Below are 20,477 nucleotides of genomic sequence, written 5' to 3'. Positions count from 1 at the left end.
AATGTACATAGCATTCCGAGTTTATTTTCATCACAATGCTGTGCTTTACAAAAATCGTGCTATTTCAAACAGCTTATCTGGAACACAACTCTGTTTGGATATTTTTCAGTAGGCCGTGGAAACACAACAACATCTGCTTGGTGCCCAGATGCTGTAAATGCTGCTTCTAAAAGTCCACAAACCACCGAGTCTGCACAAAAAGCATCCCAGCTCTGCGGCACAGACATGAATCTTGAAAAGATGCCGTCCATGTCCATTATTATATATGTCCCATCAGTCGTATTGCTTTTCTCTATCCTCCTATCGCTATTGTTGACGTGTGGAAGTAAATCAAATGCAACTCGATACAGAAGAGTTGGAATGTGAACCTCTCTTTCAAATCTGTACACTTCGAGCATTCTTATTCCGACTTCATACCCAATCTCCTTGAGCCTTTCCTCCGTGTCATCTGCATTTTCCATGAAATATTCAACCATACCGCAGATAAAATACGAAACCGTCGATAGAGGAATCTCTTTTGGCATGTTTATTCAAGGGCACATCAGCTCATCATACAAACGCTCTTACAAATACACTTTGGTTAGCTCAATAACACCAGTCTAATTCAATAATAGGATCTACTCTCTTTCATGACCATTCATATTCATCTGATCAATTTGCATCACTGTAAAATGCGCATCTCTCTTCACTCCATCAACATTCCCTCTTGGATGTTTTGCCCACCCAACATGGAACATCGGCTTCTTAATCATCATCTTGTGTGTCCGTGCATTCTCAAAACCCATGCAGCATATTACTGAGTCAAAAATCTCATTAGATTCCACTCCATCTCTTTCAAGTGCCACCCGGTACTTTCCTTCATCCTTTGTTATTGATTTAATCATTGTGTTGAATCTCATATGAAGCTTCCTGCTTCCATCTCTACTCTCTGTAAGCATTTTCTTTCTTCTTTCCCACCATTTATGATCCGTATCTTTGAATATCTTTTCTTTTATGCATTTGATCCATTCTAATACTCTTTTGACTCCTAAAACCTGTAATCTATTTTGTTCACTAAGACTGCTATTATTTCCTTCCGAGCATACAATCTGAAGATCATCAATTTCAAGTACACTCCTAAGCTCTGAATTTGAAAAAGCACCGTTGTATGCATTGCCTCGAGATATGATTGTGATATTCTTTGTATTCGCATCAATATTATTATTTGTGTTAATACATGAATCAATCTTATGCCCTGACTGCTTGCTTGCAGATCCAAAAATAACTTTTACAACATCCATTGACACATTTCCCATCCCAATCACAAGTACATTATTACTAAACTGATGCCTTACATCATCTCCATTCCAGAAAGACTTAATCACATCAAGTCCATTTATGCAATGCTCTGCTCCTGAAATATCAGGTATTCTCGGACCTCCTGCTCCTGTGGCAATCACAAAAACATCAAAGCCATTCTCAAGCTGTCCAAGAAGCTCAGCATCTACAGGACAATTCAGCTTCATCTCAAAGTTCGGATCTTTCAAAAGTCTTGCAAACGGTGCCATCTTAGATACAGGCAACAACGAGTATCTATAAAGTCCACCAACCTCAGTCTCTTTTTCATACAGCGTAGTGTTAATACCTCGTTCAATAAGGAATTTTGCAGCATATAATCCTGCAGGCCCTCCTCCAACAACACATGCTTTCATGGGAATATTAAAACCTAGTTTTGGATCAGATTGAAACGATATGAAACACTGTGTCAGGTTCGGTATAAAACGCATGAACAAATCCAGTGTAAATATGAAGAGTCAGAGAACTGCATTTCTTCTTGGATCAATGACTGTGGGAATTGTGCTGGTCCTGCTTGTGATAGATATTGCTACGCCTAGCAAGAGCACACTGAAGCCATCTGGCCTTGTTGCAAAGGGTAGGATGTCTTTATTCGGTGAAAAGACCACATCAGGCAGATTCATGAGCCTTTCAAGCACCGACAAACTCGAATTCATCAAGGAAAGAGTGAATGCTGTCAACAGAAAGCTCGACAGAACACTCGATATACTCAGAGATATTAGATTCTCAAGAGACACTACTACTATGCCGATGAGTGCACATGAAAGCCTTTCCATGTATTCTGGGAATACATCTGAATATCATCCTTATCACTCCAGTGGGTCATATCATACAAAACCCGCATCATCGAATCGAACGAACAATTTCAATGGAAACAGAGAAGATGTATTTGGGATGTTTGATAGGTCTGACAGATATGTCTCACACCCAAGCACTGAGCAGCACAAACGAGAAGATGCAGTTCCAAATGCATTGATCAAAGAATTTGAAAGCATTTCTACAAATATCAAACCTGAAAATAAGAGTGGAGCACCGAGTGACGAGAATTTCGAAAAACTTATAGGAGAGCTGTTTGGTAGTAATGCCACTGGAATTGCATCAGATCCAAAACAATCAGTAACTAGTGATTCAAATACTCCTGTTGATCTGAGTATTGCAACCAAAAATGATGAAACAGTAGATACAGCAAATGCAGCAGTAAATGCAAATAACTTGCAGGAGATAGCTGTAAATAATGTTGGTATTGCAGATACATCCAGTGCAAATAATACTAAGGTAGTTGATGTAGTAGAAGATAAGAATGAGGCAATAATTAAAGAATCAGGCAGTTCAAAGCCAACAGATGATACAGATGCAATAACAGTCAATCCAATCCAATCTGTGGTAGATGATATGAAGAACAGTGTTGAAGGCAGCAGTGTGGCAATGAATGCCGGCATGTTTGGAAATGAGTTAAATATGCTGCAACCTGTATCTCCTTTGGGTGTTTTAACTAGCGTAGGAGTATGAATAATTGAGCCTGTATGCGAAGCATATTAACATAATATGTGCAGTATATGAGCAAGAATAATCACTAGAATGTGAAAATACTTGGTAAATGTCATGCAAAACGGTGACCACCATTTGGTGTGCATACCAAAATCTGAATAAAACTGGTTCTAGTATATTTTTTGAATGCTTACAGCATGAATGAAATCGAAATCCTATATTTGATGTGCTGATGCTTCAAAGCAATATCAAGTGGTAAGCTTATCCCAGAATGGGTCTTATGCACACAGTGGGAAGATGTAGAAGCATATCAGTGTATGAAAAGATAAATAACATATGCTCTGGAAGCTTTGGAAGTGTGTACAAGGTGAGATGTAAAGAAAGTAAGAACATATTTGCAATAAAAAGGATGAATCCATCAATGTGCCATGATACCAACGGATTCTCAGTTCTATACATCCGAGAAGTTATGATTCTAAGGCATCTACAGCACAATAACATTATGAGGATCAACGAAGTTGTTGAAGGAGCTGCAATCAACGACTTTTTTATTGTAATGGAGTACTGTGACACAGACTTGAAGACTCTTATTCAGAAGGCAGGCCCGATGGATGAGTCAATGGCAATGTTTTTTACGAACCAACTTTTACAGGGTCTTGAGTTTCTACACGGCATAGGAGTAATCCACAGAGACCTGAAGCCATCGAACATTCTTCTCATGAGAGATGGATGCCTGAAAATAGCAGACTTTGGACTGGCAAGACGAATCAGTTCACAAATGACGAATCTTGTTGTCACATTGTGGTACAGGCCGATTGAGGTGCTTCTTGGGTCTGAGTCATATGACGAGTCTGTGGACATGTGGTCTGTTGGATGCATTGTTGGTGAGATGATGGTTGGTGAACCAATAATGCCTGGGGAAGGAGAGATTGACCAGCTGCGCAGGGTATTTGAGCTTCTGGGATATCCTGATGATAAGGATCTACATGGATTAGAATTACCTCACCTAAAAAGCATTCGAATTCCTGATACATTCAATGCAGAGTTTGACAAGCGCTTTAATGGCATGGATGGAGAAGTAGTAGAGTTTATTAGGAATATGCTGAGTTTTGACCCAAGAAAGAGAGACAGTGCACATGTGGTGCTTTCAAAGGAGATTATGAAGAATAGTGCATTATCTAATCGTGATGTGATTGAATGTTCAATTACCAAATGCATTGACTGAACGCATAATGTAATTGATTACTAAAAAGCTATGTTACTTTAATGCATTGATAATCAAGTGCATGATCTGGTAAGTGATTAGTCAAGGCACAATGCAAGGTAAAATCGACAAATAAAAAGTTGGGAGCAAGGGTGATGATGAATGTTGTGCAGCAAACATTTGCTGAGCTAAGCATTGATGAGCCAAAGAGGAGAATGGAAGGAAAGGTGTACTCCGTAAGTGGACCTGTTGTGATAGGAAGTGACCTGATTGGGTGTGCGATGTATGAGCTTGTTAAGGTTGGAAGTGAAGGCCTTGTTGGGGAGATCATCAAGATTGATAGGGATCGTGCAACAATACAGGTTTACGAAGACACAAGCGGGTTGTGTGTTGGAGATGCGATTGCACGGATGGGACAGCCGCTGTGCGTTGAGCTTGGTCCTGGGCTGTTTGAAAGCATCTATGATGGAATCCAGAGGCCTCTTAGGGAAATCAGGGAGACAACAGGAGGGATTTATATTCCTAAGGGAGTGGATATTCCTGCACTTGATAGGAGAAGGGAGTATGAGTTTGTTCCGAACGTGAGTGTTGGAGATTATGTTGTTGGAGGCGACATCTTTGGAAAAGTGTACGAGAATAGCCTAATAGAAACAAAAATTCTTGTCCCACCGAAGGAGAATGGAAAGGTTGTGTTTGTGGCAAGCAGGGGGAACTACACGCTTGATGATGTGGTGATGGAGATTGAGGGAGCTAAGGGAAAGAAGAATATGTATCTGTACCATACATGGCCTGTAAGGATTCCAAGGCCTGTGGAGGAGAAAGGAAACGCGACACATCCGCTGTTTACAGGACAGAGGATTCTTGACTCACTGTTTCCGTGTGTTCAAGGTGGAACTACGGCGGTTCCTGGTGCTTTTGGATGTGGAAAGACGGTGATCTCGCAGTCACTGTCGAAGTACTCAAATTCTGATGCAATTGTGTATGTGGGATGCGGAGAGAGGGGAAATGAGATGAGTGAGGTTCTGATGGAATTTCCAAAGCTGACAGTTGCAGGAAAGGAAGACAGCATTATGAAGAGGACTGTGCTTGTTGCAAATACATCGAACATGCCTGTTGCAGCACGAGAGGCATCCATATACACAGGAATAACGATATCTGAGTATCTTCGGGACCAGGGCATGAATGTGTCGATGATGGCAGACTCAACGTCTCGGTGGGCAGAGGCGCTGCGAGAGATAAGTGGAAGGCTTGCTGAGATGCCGGCAGATAGTGGATATCCTGCATATCTTGGAGCAAAGCTTGCATTTTTCTACGAGAGGGCAGGGTCTGTGGTGTGCCTTGGATCACCAAATCGGAAAGGATCTGTGACCATAGTTGGAGCGGTGTCGCCGCCTGGAGGAGACTTCTCTGATCCGGTGACCTCAGCAACGCTTGGAATAGTACAAGTCTTCTGGGGCCTTGATAAGAAGCTTGCACAAAGGAAGCATTTTCCATCAATCAATTGGAACCTGAGCTATTCGAAGTATTTTTCGAACTTGGAGGCATACTATGAGAGCGTCGATGCAGGATTTACAGTTAACAGGACGAAGTGCAGAGAGATTCTACAACTGGACGACGACCTGTCTGAAATTGTGCAACTTGTGGGAAAGAACGCACTCTCAGAGACAGAGAAGCTTATTCTTGATGTGTCGAAGATGATAAAGGAGGACTTTTTGCAACAGAATGGATATTCAAGCTATGACAACTACTGCCCATTTACAAAGACCAGGCTGATGCTCAGGAATATCATATGGTATTTTGATAAGTGCAAGGATACTATTACTAATCATAAACTGAGTTGGTCAACGGTTAGGAAGGAGAGCGAGGAGGTGTTTTATGGGCTAATGAAGATGAAGTTTGAGATTGCAGATGATGGGATGGAAAGCAGGCTTGACAGGCTGTATAAGCAGATAGAAGAGGTGTTTTCAAGGATGTTAGGATAATAAATTGTTTTGCAGAGTTGCTTGGGACAAATATTTGCTGAAGAAAGCCCTGATGGAAGTCCGGGACGTGAAGACGATGAATAGGATCGATGTGCATTCGCATATAACGGGTCTTGGGTGTGATGTGGATGGAAACGGAGGTGGATATGATTGTGAGGGGCTTGTTGGGCAACAAGCGGCGAGAAAAGCAATGGCACTGGTCAAGAAGATGGTTGAATGCAATGGCGGAGGAAGGGTTGTGTTGATAAAGGGAGAGATAGGAACGGGGAAGACAGCACTGGCAATAGCGCTTTCTAGAAGTCTTGGTGGGGTTTGCATGAACTCAATCAGTGGGACTGAGATATATAGCCTTGGAATGAGTAAGTCAGAGGCGATTATTCAGGCACTGAGAAAAGCGGTTGGACTGAGGATCAGGGAGTATGCAAAGGTGATTGAGGGAGAGGTTGTGAGCCTGAGTGGACAACGAATAGTTCTGAAGACAACAGATATGGAGTCATCGTTTGACATTGGTGAGAAGATGAGGGCAGAGCTTGATAGGGAGCGAGTAAGTGCTGGAGACGTCATAAAGATAGTGAAGGAGCTGGGACGAGTGTATAAGATTGGGACAAGCACGGTGAAGAAGAGCGAGGCGATTGGGATTGATGCAAGGTTTGTGCCATGCCCAGACGGAGAGTTGATGAAGATCAGAGAAGAGGTTCAGGAGATATCGTTGCATGATGTTGATGTTGTCAATAGCAAGGCTGAAGGATATCTTGCGCTTTTCAGCGGGGAGACAGGCGAGATCAAGCCTGAAACACGAGATGAAGTGAATAGAAAGGTGTGGGGATGGATGAACGAAGGCAAGGCAGAGATAGTGCGCGGGGTGTTGTTTATTGATGAGGTTCATATGCTTGATATTGAGAGCTTTTCGTTTTTGAACAGGGCGATTGAAGAGGACTTTTGTCCTGTTATCTTAGTGTCTACAAATAAGAAGGAAAGCGTGGTTAGAGGCAGTAACGAAGTGTGCCCGTATGGAATTCCAAGAGATTTTGTTGACCGTGCACTGATTATTTCTACTGAAAGCCATACACTGACAGATCTTGCAGCAATCATCAAGCACAGGATGATTGAGGAGGATGTCTCAGTGGATGAGGATGCATTTAACAGGATTGTTCATATATCTAGCGTATCAGGGCTCAGGCATGCAATGAATCTACTGACTATTTCAGGGCTCAGAGCAGCAAGGCGAGGAGAAAAGGTAAACATCAATGATGTTAACAGGGTTGCTGAGTTATTTCCTTCACTTTGTATGACTGAGTAAATAAAAATACTGCTTTATTGTTGCTTTATACAAATATTTTATATGTCCAAACACTCATTGAGGATCATAAATGTTGGTCTTCCATGTGGGCATTTCCATGGTCTTTCCAAGCATGCAAGATTGCTCACAACCCTCTTCATATCACTTGCTGAGAGTGTTCTGCCTATCATTACACTTGTTCGGCATGCCTTCGATGCAACAATCTCCCGAACTTTCCAGAATTCATACTCTCCACATTTTATGTCCTCAACAAATCTAGATAGCTCATCAACACCAAACACTTCGTTCTTGTATGCTGGCGCAGCTTGTAATACACCGTCACTTATAATAAATCCATTCTTTGCAAGAATATCCAGGTTTTCATTCACAACCATGTTATCCAACGCATTGAGATGTAGATCAATAGGAACAAGTAGCTTCTGTGTCTTTAGAGTAAACGATGCCTTTATTCTTTCGTAGTTACTGATTTCATCTGCTGCGTGCTGATCCACTGCAACAAGATATGTTCTTTCATCTTTATTTAGCTTTGCAATAATAAATCCATTATTGAATTGTCCTATCACTTCTAGCTTGTTAAAGTCCTCTTTTAAAAAGCACAGTTTTGGCTGCATTACCTCATCATGTTTAAAAAGCATGTATGCTTTTGTTGAAAGCCTTTCGCTTTCATATGTATTGATACTCAGGTCACTACTAAAACTACTTTGATTAACTGAGGTATACTCTGGGTAATACTGATTGTCGTATCTTTCTGATTTATTCACATTTATGCATTTGTCAGGAATACTCACTTTATGTGTTTCACTTGTATCTTTATCATCTTGATATGAATATATGGCTGTTTCAGGCAAATTCATAAACTCTAAATCATCTTTTCCGGCTTTTTTATTGCTTATATTGTTTATTCCATCTACTTCTGATGTGTTACAAGTATTCTTTGCTGTACTAGGCTCACTTATCACTGAACACGTATCTTTTTTACCTGATACTTCATAATCACTATAAACATCACTTATCGATCTAGCTTTCCAGATTACTTGCTCTAAATTCTTTATAACGCTCTTATCTGCCATGCTTCGATCCATGCTGCTTGCAACACCTTTTGCTGACACTACAACAATCGATGTTGAAAAAAACCTGCTGATCTCCGATCTTAACAGACTTATAATCCCTACCTCATCCTCAAGAATCACTTCACTCTTGTCAACAGCTACATTCACATCTCCAGAGCATTTAATCACCAGTACAAACGCTGGATTACCATCAAAGTACAATCCAAACTCCTTCTTTATTGCATTCAAAATCCTCTTGTTCTCAACCGGCCTCTTTCCCAAAAATATCATCTGCTTTAGATTCTTGACTGCAACAGGAAGCATAATCATATCAAATGTATTCGTACATATCTCCATATATCGGCCTGCATACTGCATATATTGTGATTCAAAGTACTTACGAGGTGCACCACATCCCTTCAGGCTCATCAGTACCTTTCTGTTATGGAACAGAGTAAACTCCACGTTATTTACACAGCTGTAGTTCTCCATAAGACTGCATATTCTACTAAGGCATGCTCGAATGCTGTTTCTGCTCGCCACTCTTCTCACAGGATTGTTCTTGAATAGGTTCTTCACCTCCACCGTTGTTCCTCTTTCCCTTGCACATTTAGATGTTGTGTTCGTATTAAAACATTTATGAATAGCAAATGGTTTTGTTGATCTCGATGTAATTTCTAGGTCACTCATGCTTGCTATTGACCATAGTGCCTGGCCTCTGAATCCATAGAAGAATCTTTCTGTTGTTTGCACACATCCAAGCACATAGTAAGACATCAACTCCTTGGATGTAGATCCTTCGATAGCAACCGCATCGAGATCATCAATGCCACATCCATTGTCTTCGACAGTTATGAAATCTTCAAATGTTACTTTGATGTGTGTTGCACCTGAATCTATCGAGTTTTCTATTAACTCTTTTGCAACCACATAGTGATCTGGCACATACTGCTGTGCCTTGATCCTCTTACTCGCATGATCAGTCAGTCTTTGTATCTTCTGCATTATGGTCAGCACGTACATGTAGGTGTTTTGATAGAAATGGCGGGAAATGTTCCCGGCAACCATACAACTGAAGCATGAAACAAGATACAACGAGTATATGACTGTGCTAATACACAAAATGCATTGACCGGGAATCGAACCCAGGCCATGAACTTGGGAAGCTCACATAATAACCACTATACTATCAATGCTTCAATATTAAAGATGCCATTCGGAGACAACTCACCAGTGCAGACATGTTATGATTAGTCAATACATTAAGCATTAGTCAATATGTTAAAATTAGCGAGTCTTTATAATAATCAATAGCAACCTACATAATAATCAACTTACACAACAAATCAACCTACATATTAAATCAACCTTTATAATAACCAACTTAAATACCAAATGTATGATCAACCTGTATAACAAATTTACTAAACACTAAATTTCATTTATTCAGTTCATCGTCCCTCTATGTAGAAAATTGATAAACGGCGGAAGTGACCCAGACGCCTTGATCAGATTCAGTAGATTACCCTCCGCTCGCAGGCTCTGCTCCAGCCTGCTCTTCACATTCGCCGACTTATTACTCTTGCAGTTTGGCTTTGTAATCGTCTGCCTAAATGCATGAATTGCAGGGAAACTAGGCATAAAATCATATATATGTATATACTTCTCAATACTCGATGACAACGGACTGTTGAACTCTTGCTCCTTCTCAACCACTTCCTGTTCATACTCAACTTTTTCTTTTCCAACACCTCCACAGTCAAATCGCTTGCCATCAATCAGGCATAGCAAGTCAATCAGCGTTGAGTGCGACTTCATCCCATGCCTTGACAACGAGCACACAGTCCTTAAATACGCAAGCATATACGTCTCCAGTGCCTCCACATACACTTCAAGCGCTTTACTCTCAACAACTTCATATCCAACTTCCTTCAAAATCCTCAGGAGCCTATCCTCAACAACACGTCGCATCAGGGCTACAATCTTTGCTCCAAAAACTCATGCTTTGCACAGCCACTTACTAAAATAATTCATTTCTTCAAAAACACATACTTCTCTCCATTCGTCTCATCAACCTCAAGTCCACAGCTTTCTCCAATAAACTCCTTCAAAAGCTCCTTCTCGCCCTCTTCAAGCCCATACTGTACTTTAATCCCCTTCAGAAGGTCACGAAGTGCAACTCTCTTCCCACGCAGCATCTCATACAACTCTGCCTTTGTAAGAGCCTTTGTCTGTTGGTTACTGCCCTTTTCTTCCTCATCTGCAGACTCAGACTCACTTTCCTTCTCCTCATAATTCTCCATAATATTCCTCATCTTGTGCCCTGCACTATTCAATCGCTTCTCCTTCACAACAAACACATTTGCCTCTTCTCCATCATCATCATCAAAATCATCCTCAAAATCAATGTCCTCCCGCTCATCCTCTGAACTTATGTCCCGTTCAATTCTCATCATCTCCCCTTCATTTACCTCTCCCTCCCCTTCCTGTATAATATCCTGCTGCGTCCTCTGGCTGAACCTGTACCACTTCCTAACAGGAACCACCTTAAGATACGTCCCCATATTGATAAACACAAAGTAACACGACCCACTAGCCCCCAGGTCCTGCATCTTTCCTGAATACACTCTATTATCACTGTCCTCTACAACAAGCAAGCATCCTTCCTTCTCCTTCAGCTTTCTGTATCCATCGTCTTCATACTCAACCTGCTCACTCTTCTTCTTAGTGTTGAACACAATCTCCTCCTTCACAGGCTTTTCCCTCGATATCATCACAGGTACTGTCAGCTCGCTAATAGTCACATTCGTAAACAAAAACCTCTTCTCGTTCGGTTCAGGGTTATACACCAGTCTGTAGCTCTTCATGGGTCGTCAACTTCCATTCTTTAACACATCTATTCTATCTCCCTATTGTTGCTACACACTTCATCAAAACATCCACTTTATTCAAAATATTCGCAAACATGCATGAATATAATAAACGCATATTCAATAGTCTCCTTTCAATCACTTCTCATGGCTGCATTCTCATATATTCTTTCCTAAACTCCCTTCTCATTGCACTGAGAAAGTCGTGGAAATTTCCATGCGTCTTAAACATTGCATTCATTCGCTCAACACTATCAATCCTTGGAAACATGTCAACAACAGGCATATCCATAGACAAATCAAGCATCACAAAACACTCCACTGATTCATCTGCACACATCCTTCCAAACACAACCTTAATTACATTCTCTTTCATGGGGACTATGTCCATCCCAAGACACTTCCTAAACAGTCCTACTTTCGTTTCCATCTGACTCTCCCTTGATTTTTTTCTCTCTGAAACCATCTCCATCTTCCGTGCAAGCGCTCCAGACATGCTTTTCTTCTCCTTGGCTACTTCACTCAACCCAAGATTGCTCATCTCCAGTTCCTTGATTTGGTTCAGCAGCTCGTGCCTCTCATTCTCAGACATCTTCATGTCTTCAGTATCATGTTCAATCTTTGCCTTGAATGTATTCCTCTCAGAAACCAACATTTCATTCTTCTCCTTCATCTCATTCAGAGTAGATGCCACTGTTTGCAGCAAAACCTCTCCTTCCTGCTTGTCTCTACATATCCTTCCTCTTGCATGCATTACATAGCTCCTGTATCTCTCAAGATACCCATCAACATCCCTCAAGATCCCATCCATCATTTCTCGGATTCTCTCAACATTTGCTGTCACTGACTCCGCTGTCATAAGTATCAAGGGATCAAAGCCCACGCCCAATTCACATGGATCCTTCTGCACACCACATGAAGTGCTCGCTGTGCCCTGAAATACCGTCAATCAGAATAAACAACCTAGACTACTGCAATGCTTGCTTTGAAAGGCAGATTCTGCGCAAGACTCTCAGGTGTCTCAGAGGACTCCGTCCAAAAACAAAAATAATGGTTTACTTCGATGGAACACTGCAATCTCTCACGATTGCTCATGCGATTGGAAGATTTAAAAATAAGGCTTTGCATGAATTTGTTGCTCTGATCAATTATGGCATTCGAGAGGAGTTTATTAGCATTCTCAATGAACTTGGCTTCCACAAACACATAATCCTTTCTGGATGTAATACAAACAATGGGATTGATCCATTACCGAGTGGCATAATTGATATAGCAAGAGAATCACAATCGCACATGCTGATATTCCAGGTGTGTGCAGAATTTGAGTCTGTGATCGCACTCAGATCAATATGCAGTGGACAGGGAATAGATTCATACAGCCAAATATACTCAAATGCCAACAATCTAATCACTGTAAATGCATTAGAAAAGACAAAAGCAAAGGAAGTAGTATATTATGCATACCTCAATAATATATCATACACAGGCATAATGCACACACAATGCATAACAGAAATAGAAGCAGTGCTTCTGAGATTCATCAAGAAGATGGATGATAGAAACAGTCTCTCACTCTTCAACATCCTAAACACAATCAGAAAACTTGTGTCAGACAATCAGACCGCTGTTTCCAAAGATATACCAGTGTATGGGTGTAACACAGAAACAGCGCCAGGCTAAAACATTCGTTTCAAACAAAATATTTATGTCAACTGAGTGAAGCGTAGCAAAACTATGTTTGTTGTAGCATCAGTGATCATCCCACTCCTTGGACTTACAGGCATCCTGGCAACAGAAGCGGAATTCATTCCATGCACGGATGATGACAAGGTATATGATGTCAAACTGCATGTGCATCTAGACGGAGGAGCAATCGATGCAATACATGACGTCATCAAACATCAAAAAAAACAAGAACAACAAGAAAGGCGAGAAGATGGACAGGAAATAGAAGAGACTGTACCGGAAATAGAAGAAGAAAAGGCCATTGAGGAATATCTGTACAAGGGCTTCTTACAGCCATATAATGATTTTGCATTCAAGTATAACATCTTGTTTGATATGGATTTAACTAATTACGATGCAAATTCGCTACTTAACAATAAATTTGACCGCTCGTGCGAGATTTACGATCCTTTGGAACAAAGAAATGGAATTGCGTACAATAAGCAGGTTGAAGAAGTCATGGGTGGGAATACAGGAGTGCATATATGGATATGGAGCTGTCCAAGCAGAACACGAATGATGTCTGGTAATTTTTCTATCGCTTCAAATCCGAATGGATGCGGAAGATCTGTGTCAGTCATGTGGGATGGCACAGAAAAAACAATCGATTACATAATGGAAGGTCTGACAGAGGCAATTTCTGGAGAGAAAGCAATATTCTCAAATGGAAAGGCGCCTACAAGCGATCAAACAATGGCTTTTTCTAAGACATGTAGTTATGTTTATGGATGTATACCTGTAAACGATTCTATCAATGGAAAAGTGAACTTTGAGCCTTTAGATTAAAGTTAATGGCAATAAAGAATATTTATACCGCTGCATAAACACGATTCAAAATATAGTGTTATGTGCATGTGAAAATATGATAATGGAGCAGATATTGTCTGCGCTATTGGCTTGAGTATTCAGGTATATACTCTTGAATGTGGTATAATCAAAATTAAATAATCTTTCTTGTCATAAGTGTTTGTAAGCTTTGTATGTGATAATTTGAGCTACAGAGTACCTAGAGTGGCACTGAGGAATGCCCTTGTAGATGTGTCAGGACGAAAAGTTTGCTGCTATGAAGGAGAAGATAGTGGAATGTGACAGTGCACTGAGAGAGCTGGAGAGAAAATGCACAATCATATCACTGGACTTGCGTGTATCTGCGATGATGGCGGAAGCAAGGGATGGAAGAGGTGCCTGAATGTGACAAAGTTTATGCACATGCGTTTAAAGGTGTGAAGGATTGTTTTGTGTTTGAAACAGATACTGTGTAGTCGTGAGATGCAGATGCACTTCCAAAACACTTGACATTCAATATCAATAAATATTTTTGAAAACATCTGGCCATGAGCATGAAGAAGAGGATTGGCGAATACCAAACGATTGGATGGATTCTAGGAAGATATGTGTTTGTAGTGCCTCAGGTGAGAGTGATTCTGTTTCCTGTGGTTCTAAGCATATGTGTGGGGAAGTATTTTGAGACTCGGCTTGCAGGGAGCATTACGAGGATTTCAGACGGCTTGGACAACGATTCTGTCCCATACAGAAGCATTGCTATATTTCTTGCAATTTCACTGATGGACATAATGTTCAGTGAGTTGCAGGGATTATTTTTTGCAGGCACTATGCAGAGTGTGTATAGGAATACTCTCCGGACAACGTTTGAGCATTTCATACGCTTGGAAACAGAGGATTTTGAAGGCTATGGAACAGGAACGATACAGAACATTGTTGGTAGAAAGAGCAGAGCGGTGAGTGATCTTGTGGAGGTGTTTGTGCAGAATATCCTGCCGATGTCTGTGTCTATTATTCTTATCTGGTACTCTTTGTATTCGAATCTTGGAGTGATTGCATTTATGATAGTTGCGTTTGCAGTGGTGCTGTATGCGATGGTGACGATATCGATAGCATTGTCTAGAAACAAGGTCCGAAGGATGCTGAACAAAGCAGAGAATAGTGCATCAAATCTTATGCATGATACACTGAGTAACCATGAATCCGTGGTGTCTTTTGATGGCTATGATGTGGAGGTAAGCAGATATGACCGAAAGCTGATAGATATTGAGAGGCATGGGACAGCGTTGTTTAGAGGGCTTTATCTGTTGAATATGCTCCAGAAACTGATATTTGCATTTATGAACTCGTCTGTGATAGCTCTTGGAGCATATGGGGTTCTGTGGGGTAAGATGGATAAGGGAGTGCTGCTTTTCTATGTGACTATGAGCAGAATGCTGCTAGGCAGTCTAAGTAATCTTGGATACACATATTGCAGGCTTTCAGAGGCAATGCTGAGCATTAAGGAAGTTGTTTTTGAAGATGGAGAGTCAAAGGGAGGAGTTGGACTATGCTTGGCAAAACTCAAGACAGGCATTATGTTCAAGGATGTTAGTTGTTATTACAAAGACAAGCGGGTGCTTAATGGAGTGAATCTACAGATCATGAAAGGAGATCGTGTTGCAGTTATTGGGTCCAATGGATCAGGAAAGTCGACGATACTCAAAGCGCTGCTGAAACTGAATAGCATGCAAGGAGCTATACTTGTTGATGAGATCGACACTAAGGCTATAGAGGAAAGGGCATTCAGAAGGATGATGGGATATGTTCCACAGAACTCGCTGCTTTTCAATGAGACAGTGATGTACAATATCAAGTATGGATGTCCTAGTGTATCTGATTATTCAGTTGTTGAGCTTGCAAAGAGGTTTAATGTGCATGACAGTATAATGAGGCTTGAGAAGGGATATTTTACGAATGTTGGGGAATCAGGAAAGCATATCAGCGGAGGAGAGAGGCAGAAGATTGCGATCCTGAGGGCGCTTCTGAAGAATCCCGAGGTGCTTGTGATGGACGAGCCAACATCGAGTCTTGACAAAGAGGCAGAGAAGAGCATTATTCGCACGATAATGAATTCATGTAGCAGCATGACTGTAATAGCAATTGTTCACAACCTTGAGCTTCTTTCGTTTTTCAACAAGGTTTGTGTGGTTGACAATGGAAATGCAACTATTCTTGAAAGTTCTTCAAATGCACTTTCTGCGATTATGAGCAAGCTGAGTACTCGAGATTGTGCAATTAACACCGCAAATGAGATAGTACAAGGAAACTTCTAAGCAGATATTGAAGAGTTATGCAATAAATATAATTCAATTTAGAGGATTTTATAATGTAGAAGTAAGGTATAATTCGTAGTTAATATCAAGTAGCATGAGTATGCTCACATCATTATTGTGTAGATATTTTTGTAATTGTTGCTGAGCAATGCTATCGATTGTTTTAAAGCTTCAAGAGCTGTTTTTTGTTGTTTAATTGCTTTCTAGGCATGTTGATACAATTATACATGCCAATCTATGGAAGATTTCCTCTTGGACAGGCATTCCAAGATCTGATTGCTTCGCAATACTTTGCTTCAAGTCAACAGATCCAATATACTCAAGTCCACATTCTATGCAGTACTTCTGCACATCAACACTGTTGAACACCTCTGTCTTGTGATTACAGGATGCACAAACAAATGTCCTCATGTTTTCAACAACCCCAATCACTTGTATTCCTGTCTTTTTACAGAATCCAATCTGCCTCACTACATCTTGTAATGAAAATCTCTGTGGTGTAGATACAAGTATTGCATGGCGTGGCTTGATAAACTCAACCATTCCCAGATGGTCATCTGTGACGTTTGGAGGTGTATCTATCAACAACACCTCTATATCTTTGTAATCGCAGCACTTCAGCAGTTTCTTCACTATTCCTGTCTTCAGGTTTGAGCTGAATGCGGTTCCTTGATCTTCACGCTCTTCCAGGTATGCCATCGATACAACACTGAGGAATTCATTGATCTTGATTGGCTTGATTATGTTATTTACTTCACACATTACTTGATCGTTTGTTCCTGTAAGCTTAGGAATGCTTGGACCTGACAGATCCAGATCTAATATGCATGTCCTGATGTTCATCCGCGAAAGCACCTCTGCTATATTCCTGGTTATTGTGCTTTTTCCAACTCCGCCCTTTCCACTCATTACGGCAACCACGGCTTTTATATCGCTGAGTCTTTGCTGAATAAACAGTATGTCTGGATCCAGTTGTTTTGGTTGAGCACACAGAGAAGCATTTGGGCATTCTTTACATCCATTGAGTTTCCCAGCATCTTTGCTACTTGGTCCTGGGCACGGATGTTTTGATGCGTCATTGCAAGCTTCATCCATCTGGGCTTCATGCTGTGAAGTTTAAGGAATGCATTTATAAAGTTGTTTATGGATTCGTAACATATTTATTTACTTGTTATGCAATGCATTATATTAGAATAACTAAAATAGAAGCGCATAAAATGCTGTTGACTTAGTTGCATGCAATAGCTAGTCTTTAATGACGGGATACCTTTCAAGTTCATCAGCATATGCAGATTTAGGATACTGCCTTGGTGGAGTCAGTGATGCAGCGATGTCAATACATTTGTCAGTTAACACAGGTAGGGTTTTTTGTTTAGTGAATTCGTGATTGCGTTGCGTCATTGATGCAATGTATTCATTGAGCACATGGATTACTTCGTTCGCATCCACATCATCACCTGTATACTTGTAGTTATTTTGCTGGTGTTCAAGCCCCATATGGTGTACTTCAGGAGCAAGAATTTTGGGATAATGGACTTTTCTCGCGAATGTTTCCAAACGGTCTATCAGAACAAGCATGGTATTGATAGTCTGTACATCACAAAGATTGGAGTGCTGCTTGCGTCTGAACAGAAGGCGATTATTGTGAAGAATGAAAGTGAGGAGCAGGAGACAAAGATAGTTGGCAAGTTTGATAGGAACGTGACATGTGTAGCAACGGATGGTGATTTGATTGCGTGTGGAGACGAGTCTGGACAGGTAAGAGTGGTTATAAACAGAAGAAACACACTGAGAAGATATTGCGAACACACTGCAAGAATAAATGAGTTAAAAGTGAATGAACGGATGGTGATAAGCTGCAGTGATGACATGACAGTCAAAGTATTTGACATAGGAAAGCAGGAGAGTGTCTGGACTGTTTCTGATAGCAATGACTATGTGAAGGGGATTGATGTGATGGATGGAGTTCTGTATTCTGGATCTTATGATGGGCATGTCAATGGATATATATTGGATAGGCAAGAAAGGGTATTTTCGTATGACTCTAGATGTAAGGTGTCTAAGGTATGTGGGCTTGGAGGGTTTAGAGTGGCGTTTTCATGTCTTAACGAGGTGCGAGTGATTGAAGCGAATGATTGTGGAGAAGTTGAAGAGATTGGCAAAAGCATGCACATCAAGGAGGTTACAGGAATGAAATACTATGAAGGAAGACTATATACCTCGTCACTGGATGCAAGTATACGTGTGTTTACAAAAGATCTTGTGATGATATCTAAGGTAAGAACTAGATATGGCATACTAAGTCTTAACATACTGGACGGTGTATTATGGATAGGGCTGGTGGATGGACAAATCCAAAAGCTTCAAAAAGAAAAGGAACAAGTCAAGAAGAGAAGAAAGGTTTATAAGAAGAGTGTTGATGACCTAGAAGATGAAATAGATGTTGAGGTGGTGAAGTCGCTGAAGAAGAAATACGATGCAGTTGAAGGGAAGCTAAATAGATATGAATATAAGAGGTCGATGATGGGAGCAATCCGGAAGAGAGACATGCAAGAGATTTTTGCAGTGATGAGCTATATACAAGAGAAAAGGGAGTTTGAGCATGCATTTCTTGATCTTGACCGAGGGGCATTAGGAGAAGTGATTGATGCAATGACTGAGTTTTTCAGTATCAAGGAGTTTATTCCGATATTTATAGAGTGTTTTGAAGAGATATGCAGTCAGTACGAGAGGGACATTTGTGATGACAGGAGACTGAGCAGCAAGATGGAAGTATTGGCTGGAGTGATCGATGAAGAGATTTTTTTTCAGGAGGAGAACCTGCGCACTATTTCGTTGCTTGAGTGTTTTCAGGCAGATGTGTGCTGAATGTAGCAGATGATAAGTGGTTTGATGCTGCTTTTATAAGAGAAGATAATAAATGGAGCAATTGATTATTTTTGGTGTGAATGAAATGAAGGATGTGGAGTGCCCCAAATGAACGCTGTGGATCTGATGGCCAGTAGGATACAGAAGTCGATTAGATACAGGGACTATGAGACAGGTATTTTTGCCAGTGCATGCATGCTTAAGCACGGAGATGAGTTCAAGATTCTGATCGGAATGCTGCTGTATATGAATGGAGAGTATTCGAGAGCGTTATTTCATCTACAATGCATGAACACATACACTTCGAAGTACTATGAATGTCTGTGCTACAAGAAACAGAAGGAGTACAAGAAAGCAATTGGCTGTATTGAAGAGATTTTTGAGAAGAAGGTTGTTGATGATCCTGAAGCATCTGAATGGATTCGGGAGATGTTTATCGATGCGGAGGATGCAGAGTATTTGCATTCACTACTTGGAGATCTCTATACATTCTGTGGCAATAGAGAAGAAGCAATTGAGAAATACCAGATGTCTTTAAGCAAAGGATATGTGTTTTCATCATTTGAGAACCTTTTGGAAGAGAATAAGGCGCATCTGTGTGTAATGAAGATGAATGGAAAGTCAACAGATTTGGAGGATATTATTGAGGAATATTTGCATGATAGTATTGATAGAAGAGATGGAGTATTGAATAAGCACATGAAGAAATACCTAGATAAGGTGCCTGGTGTAGGATCGTATTTCATCAGTAATGCTGCAAGGATGTATTTCAATCTTGGAATGAACGAGAAGAGCAAGATGTGCTTTGAGCTGGTTAGAAGGAAGGATCCGATGTTTGTGAAGAATATGGACTACTACTCGACTATTCTTTGGCATAGTAAGGATGCAGTAGAGCTTGGAAGCCTGTGCAAAGGTCTTATTAAGCACATGCCTGGATCGGCAAATACATGGAAGGCGCTTGGAAACTTCTACAGCCACGAGGGAGACTATCAAAGAAGTGTAGTGTGTTTCAAAAGGAGTCTGTGTATTGAAGAAGATGCATATGCATACACGCTTCTTGGATATGAATCTATTCAGAGGAATGAGTATGACAATGCAATGAAATACTTCAACATGTCATTGCGCATGCATGAAGGCAATTACAGGGCAATGTTTGGTAGTGGACTTGTATATATGAAGACTGAGAAGCTTGACAATGCAGAGTATTTTTTGAGGAAGGCAGTGGAAACCAATCCAGGGAATCTGCAAATCAAGGTGCATGTGATGAAATTCTATACAAAGAGAGGACGTGTGGACGAGTCTATGAATGTGTTTGCAGACGCATTTGGAATGAGCGATACAGACGTGCATGAGATTGTGCGATGGGTTGTGGGTAAGAAAGGGCGGTTCAGGGAGGTAGAAGAATTCTTGGTACTTGAGCTTGTTGAGGTTCTTGTATTGAAGAGCCAGGCAAAACTTGCGATGGATGTTCTAGAGTGTGTTGAATATAGAGGAGAATCATATAGTAAGAAGAAAGAGATGGTAATGGATATAATTGAATAAGATGTTTTATACTGAA

General features: G+C 40.8%; 16 protein-coding genes and 1 non-coding gene across 17 annotated transcripts; 9 read left to right on the top strand and 8 right to left on the bottom strand.

Annotated features, from left to right (window-relative positions):
• Positions 1-59: 59 nt before the first annotated feature.
• On the bottom strand, positions 60-524 carry M896_121200 (transport protein particle; the record flags this gene model as incomplete). The annotated part of the gene is made up of 1 exon (XM_014707453.1): positions 60-524. One exon carries the CDS (start codon positions 522-524, stop codon positions 60-62), a length of 465 nt encoding a protein of 154 aa, XP_014562939.1.
• A 93-nt stretch (positions 525-617) lies between these two features.
• Positions 618-1,691, bottom strand: M896_121190 (uncharacterized protein; the record flags this gene model as incomplete). Its single annotated transcript, XM_014707452.1, has 1 exon — positions 618-1,691. One exon carries the CDS (start codon positions 1,689-1,691, stop codon positions 618-620), a length of 1,074 nt encoding a protein of 357 aa, XP_014562938.1.
• A 94-nt stretch (positions 1,692-1,785) lies between these two features.
• M896_121180 (uncharacterized protein) lies at positions 1,786-2,844 on the top strand (the record flags this gene model as incomplete). Its single annotated transcript, XM_014707451.1, has 1 exon — positions 1,786-2,844. The coding sequence occupies one exon, from the start codon at positions 1,786-1,788 to the stop codon at positions 2,842-2,844; it is 1,059 nt and encodes a 352-aa protein (XP_014562937.1).
• Positions 2,845-3,094: 250 nt separating this feature from the next.
• M896_121170 (cyclin-dependent protein kinase) lies at positions 3,095-4,048 on the top strand (the record flags this gene model as incomplete). The annotated part of the gene is made up of 1 exon (XM_014707450.1): positions 3,095-4,048. The coding sequence occupies one exon, from the start codon at positions 3,095-3,097 to the stop codon at positions 4,046-4,048; it is 954 nt and encodes a 317-aa protein (XP_014562936.1).
• A 137-nt stretch (positions 4,049-4,185) lies between these two features.
• On the top strand, positions 4,186-6,009 carry M896_121160 (catalytic subunit A of V/A-type ATP synthase; the record flags this gene model as incomplete). Its single annotated transcript, XM_014707449.1, has 1 exon — positions 4,186-6,009. The coding sequence occupies one exon, from the start codon at positions 4,186-4,188 to the stop codon at positions 6,007-6,009; it is 1,824 nt and encodes a 607-aa protein (XP_014562935.1).
• A 52-nt stretch (positions 6,010-6,061) lies between these two features.
• Positions 6,062-7,309, top strand: M896_121150 (DNA helicase; the record flags this gene model as incomplete). The annotated part of the gene is made up of 1 exon (XM_014707448.1): positions 6,062-7,309. The coding sequence occupies one exon, from the start codon at positions 6,062-6,064 to the stop codon at positions 7,307-7,309; it is 1,248 nt and encodes a 415-aa protein (XP_014562934.1).
• A 38-nt stretch (positions 7,310-7,347) lies between these two features.
• Positions 7,348-9,363, bottom strand: M896_121140 (putative DNA mismatch repair enzyme; the record flags this gene model as incomplete). Its single annotated transcript, XM_014707447.1, has 1 exon — positions 7,348-9,363. One exon carries the CDS (start codon positions 9,361-9,363, stop codon positions 7,348-7,350), a length of 2,016 nt encoding a protein of 671 aa, XP_014562933.1.
• A 119-nt stretch (positions 9,364-9,482) lies between these two features.
• Positions 9,483-9,554, bottom strand: M896_121130. The gene has a single exon. It is a non-coding gene; the product is annotated as a tRNA-Gly (tRNA).
• Positions 9,555-9,804: 250 nt separating this feature from the next.
• Positions 9,805-10,329, bottom strand: M896_121120 (uncharacterized protein; the record flags this gene model as incomplete). The annotated part of the gene is made up of 1 exon (XM_014707446.1): positions 9,805-10,329. One exon carries the CDS (start codon positions 10,327-10,329, stop codon positions 9,805-9,807), a length of 525 nt encoding a protein of 174 aa, XP_014562932.1.
• Positions 10,330-10,388: 59 nt separating this feature from the next.
• M896_121110 (uncharacterized protein) lies at positions 10,389-11,225 on the bottom strand (the record flags this gene model as incomplete). Its single annotated transcript, XM_014707445.1, has 1 exon — positions 10,389-11,225. One exon carries the CDS (start codon positions 11,223-11,225, stop codon positions 10,389-10,391), a length of 837 nt encoding a protein of 278 aa, XP_014562931.1.
• A 148-nt stretch (positions 11,226-11,373) lies between these two features.
• On the bottom strand, positions 11,374-12,087 carry M896_121100 (uncharacterized protein; the record flags this gene model as incomplete). The annotated part of the gene is made up of 1 exon (XM_014707444.1): positions 11,374-12,087. The coding sequence occupies one exon, from the start codon at positions 12,085-12,087 to the stop codon at positions 11,374-11,376; it is 714 nt and encodes a 237-aa protein (XP_014562930.1).
• A 35-nt stretch (positions 12,088-12,122) lies between these two features.
• Positions 12,123-12,908, top strand: M896_121090 (uncharacterized protein; the record flags this gene model as incomplete). The annotated part of the gene is made up of 1 exon (XM_014707443.1): positions 12,123-12,908. One exon carries the CDS (start codon positions 12,123-12,125, stop codon positions 12,906-12,908), a length of 786 nt encoding a protein of 261 aa, XP_014562929.1.
• Positions 12,909-12,962: 54 nt separating this feature from the next.
• Positions 12,963-13,739, top strand: M896_121080 (uncharacterized protein; the record flags this gene model as incomplete). Its single annotated transcript, XM_014707442.1, has 1 exon — positions 12,963-13,739. One exon carries the CDS (start codon positions 12,963-12,965, stop codon positions 13,737-13,739), a length of 777 nt encoding a protein of 258 aa, XP_014562928.1.
• A 548-nt stretch (positions 13,740-14,287) lies between these two features.
• Positions 14,288-16,051, top strand: M896_121070 (putative mitochondrial ABC transporter; the record flags this gene model as incomplete). Its single annotated transcript, XM_014707441.1, has 1 exon — positions 14,288-16,051. One exon carries the CDS (start codon positions 14,288-14,290, stop codon positions 16,049-16,051), a length of 1,764 nt encoding a protein of 587 aa, XP_014562927.1.
• A 192-nt stretch (positions 16,052-16,243) lies between these two features.
• M896_121060 (putative nucleotide binding protein) lies at positions 16,244-17,146 on the bottom strand (the record flags this gene model as incomplete). The annotated part of the gene is made up of 1 exon (XM_014707440.1): positions 16,244-17,146. The coding sequence occupies one exon, from the start codon at positions 17,144-17,146 to the stop codon at positions 16,244-16,246; it is 903 nt and encodes a 300-aa protein (XP_014562926.1).
• A 402-nt stretch (positions 17,147-17,548) lies between these two features.
• M896_121050 (uncharacterized protein) lies at positions 17,549-18,919 on the top strand (the record flags this gene model as incomplete). The annotated part of the gene is made up of 1 exon (XM_014707439.1): positions 17,549-18,919. The coding sequence occupies one exon, from the start codon at positions 17,549-17,551 to the stop codon at positions 18,917-18,919; it is 1,371 nt and encodes a 456-aa protein (XP_014562925.1).
• Positions 18,920-19,027: 108 nt separating this feature from the next.
• On the top strand, positions 19,028-20,461 carry M896_121040 (uncharacterized protein; the record flags this gene model as incomplete). Its single annotated transcript, XM_014707438.1, has 1 exon — positions 19,028-20,461. The coding sequence occupies one exon, from the start codon at positions 19,028-19,030 to the stop codon at positions 20,459-20,461; it is 1,434 nt and encodes a 477-aa protein (XP_014562924.1).
• Positions 20,462-20,477: the final 16 nt, after the last annotated feature.

This window comes from Ordospora colligata, assembly GCF_000803265.1.
Source record: "Ordospora colligata OC4 chromosome Unknown contig_12, whole genome shotgun sequence".
NCBI lineage: Eukaryota > Fungi > Microsporidia > Ordosporidae > Ordospora > Ordospora colligata.
Note: the sequence above shows the minus strand (reverse complement) of the source record. Positions and strands in the feature narration are given on the sequence as shown.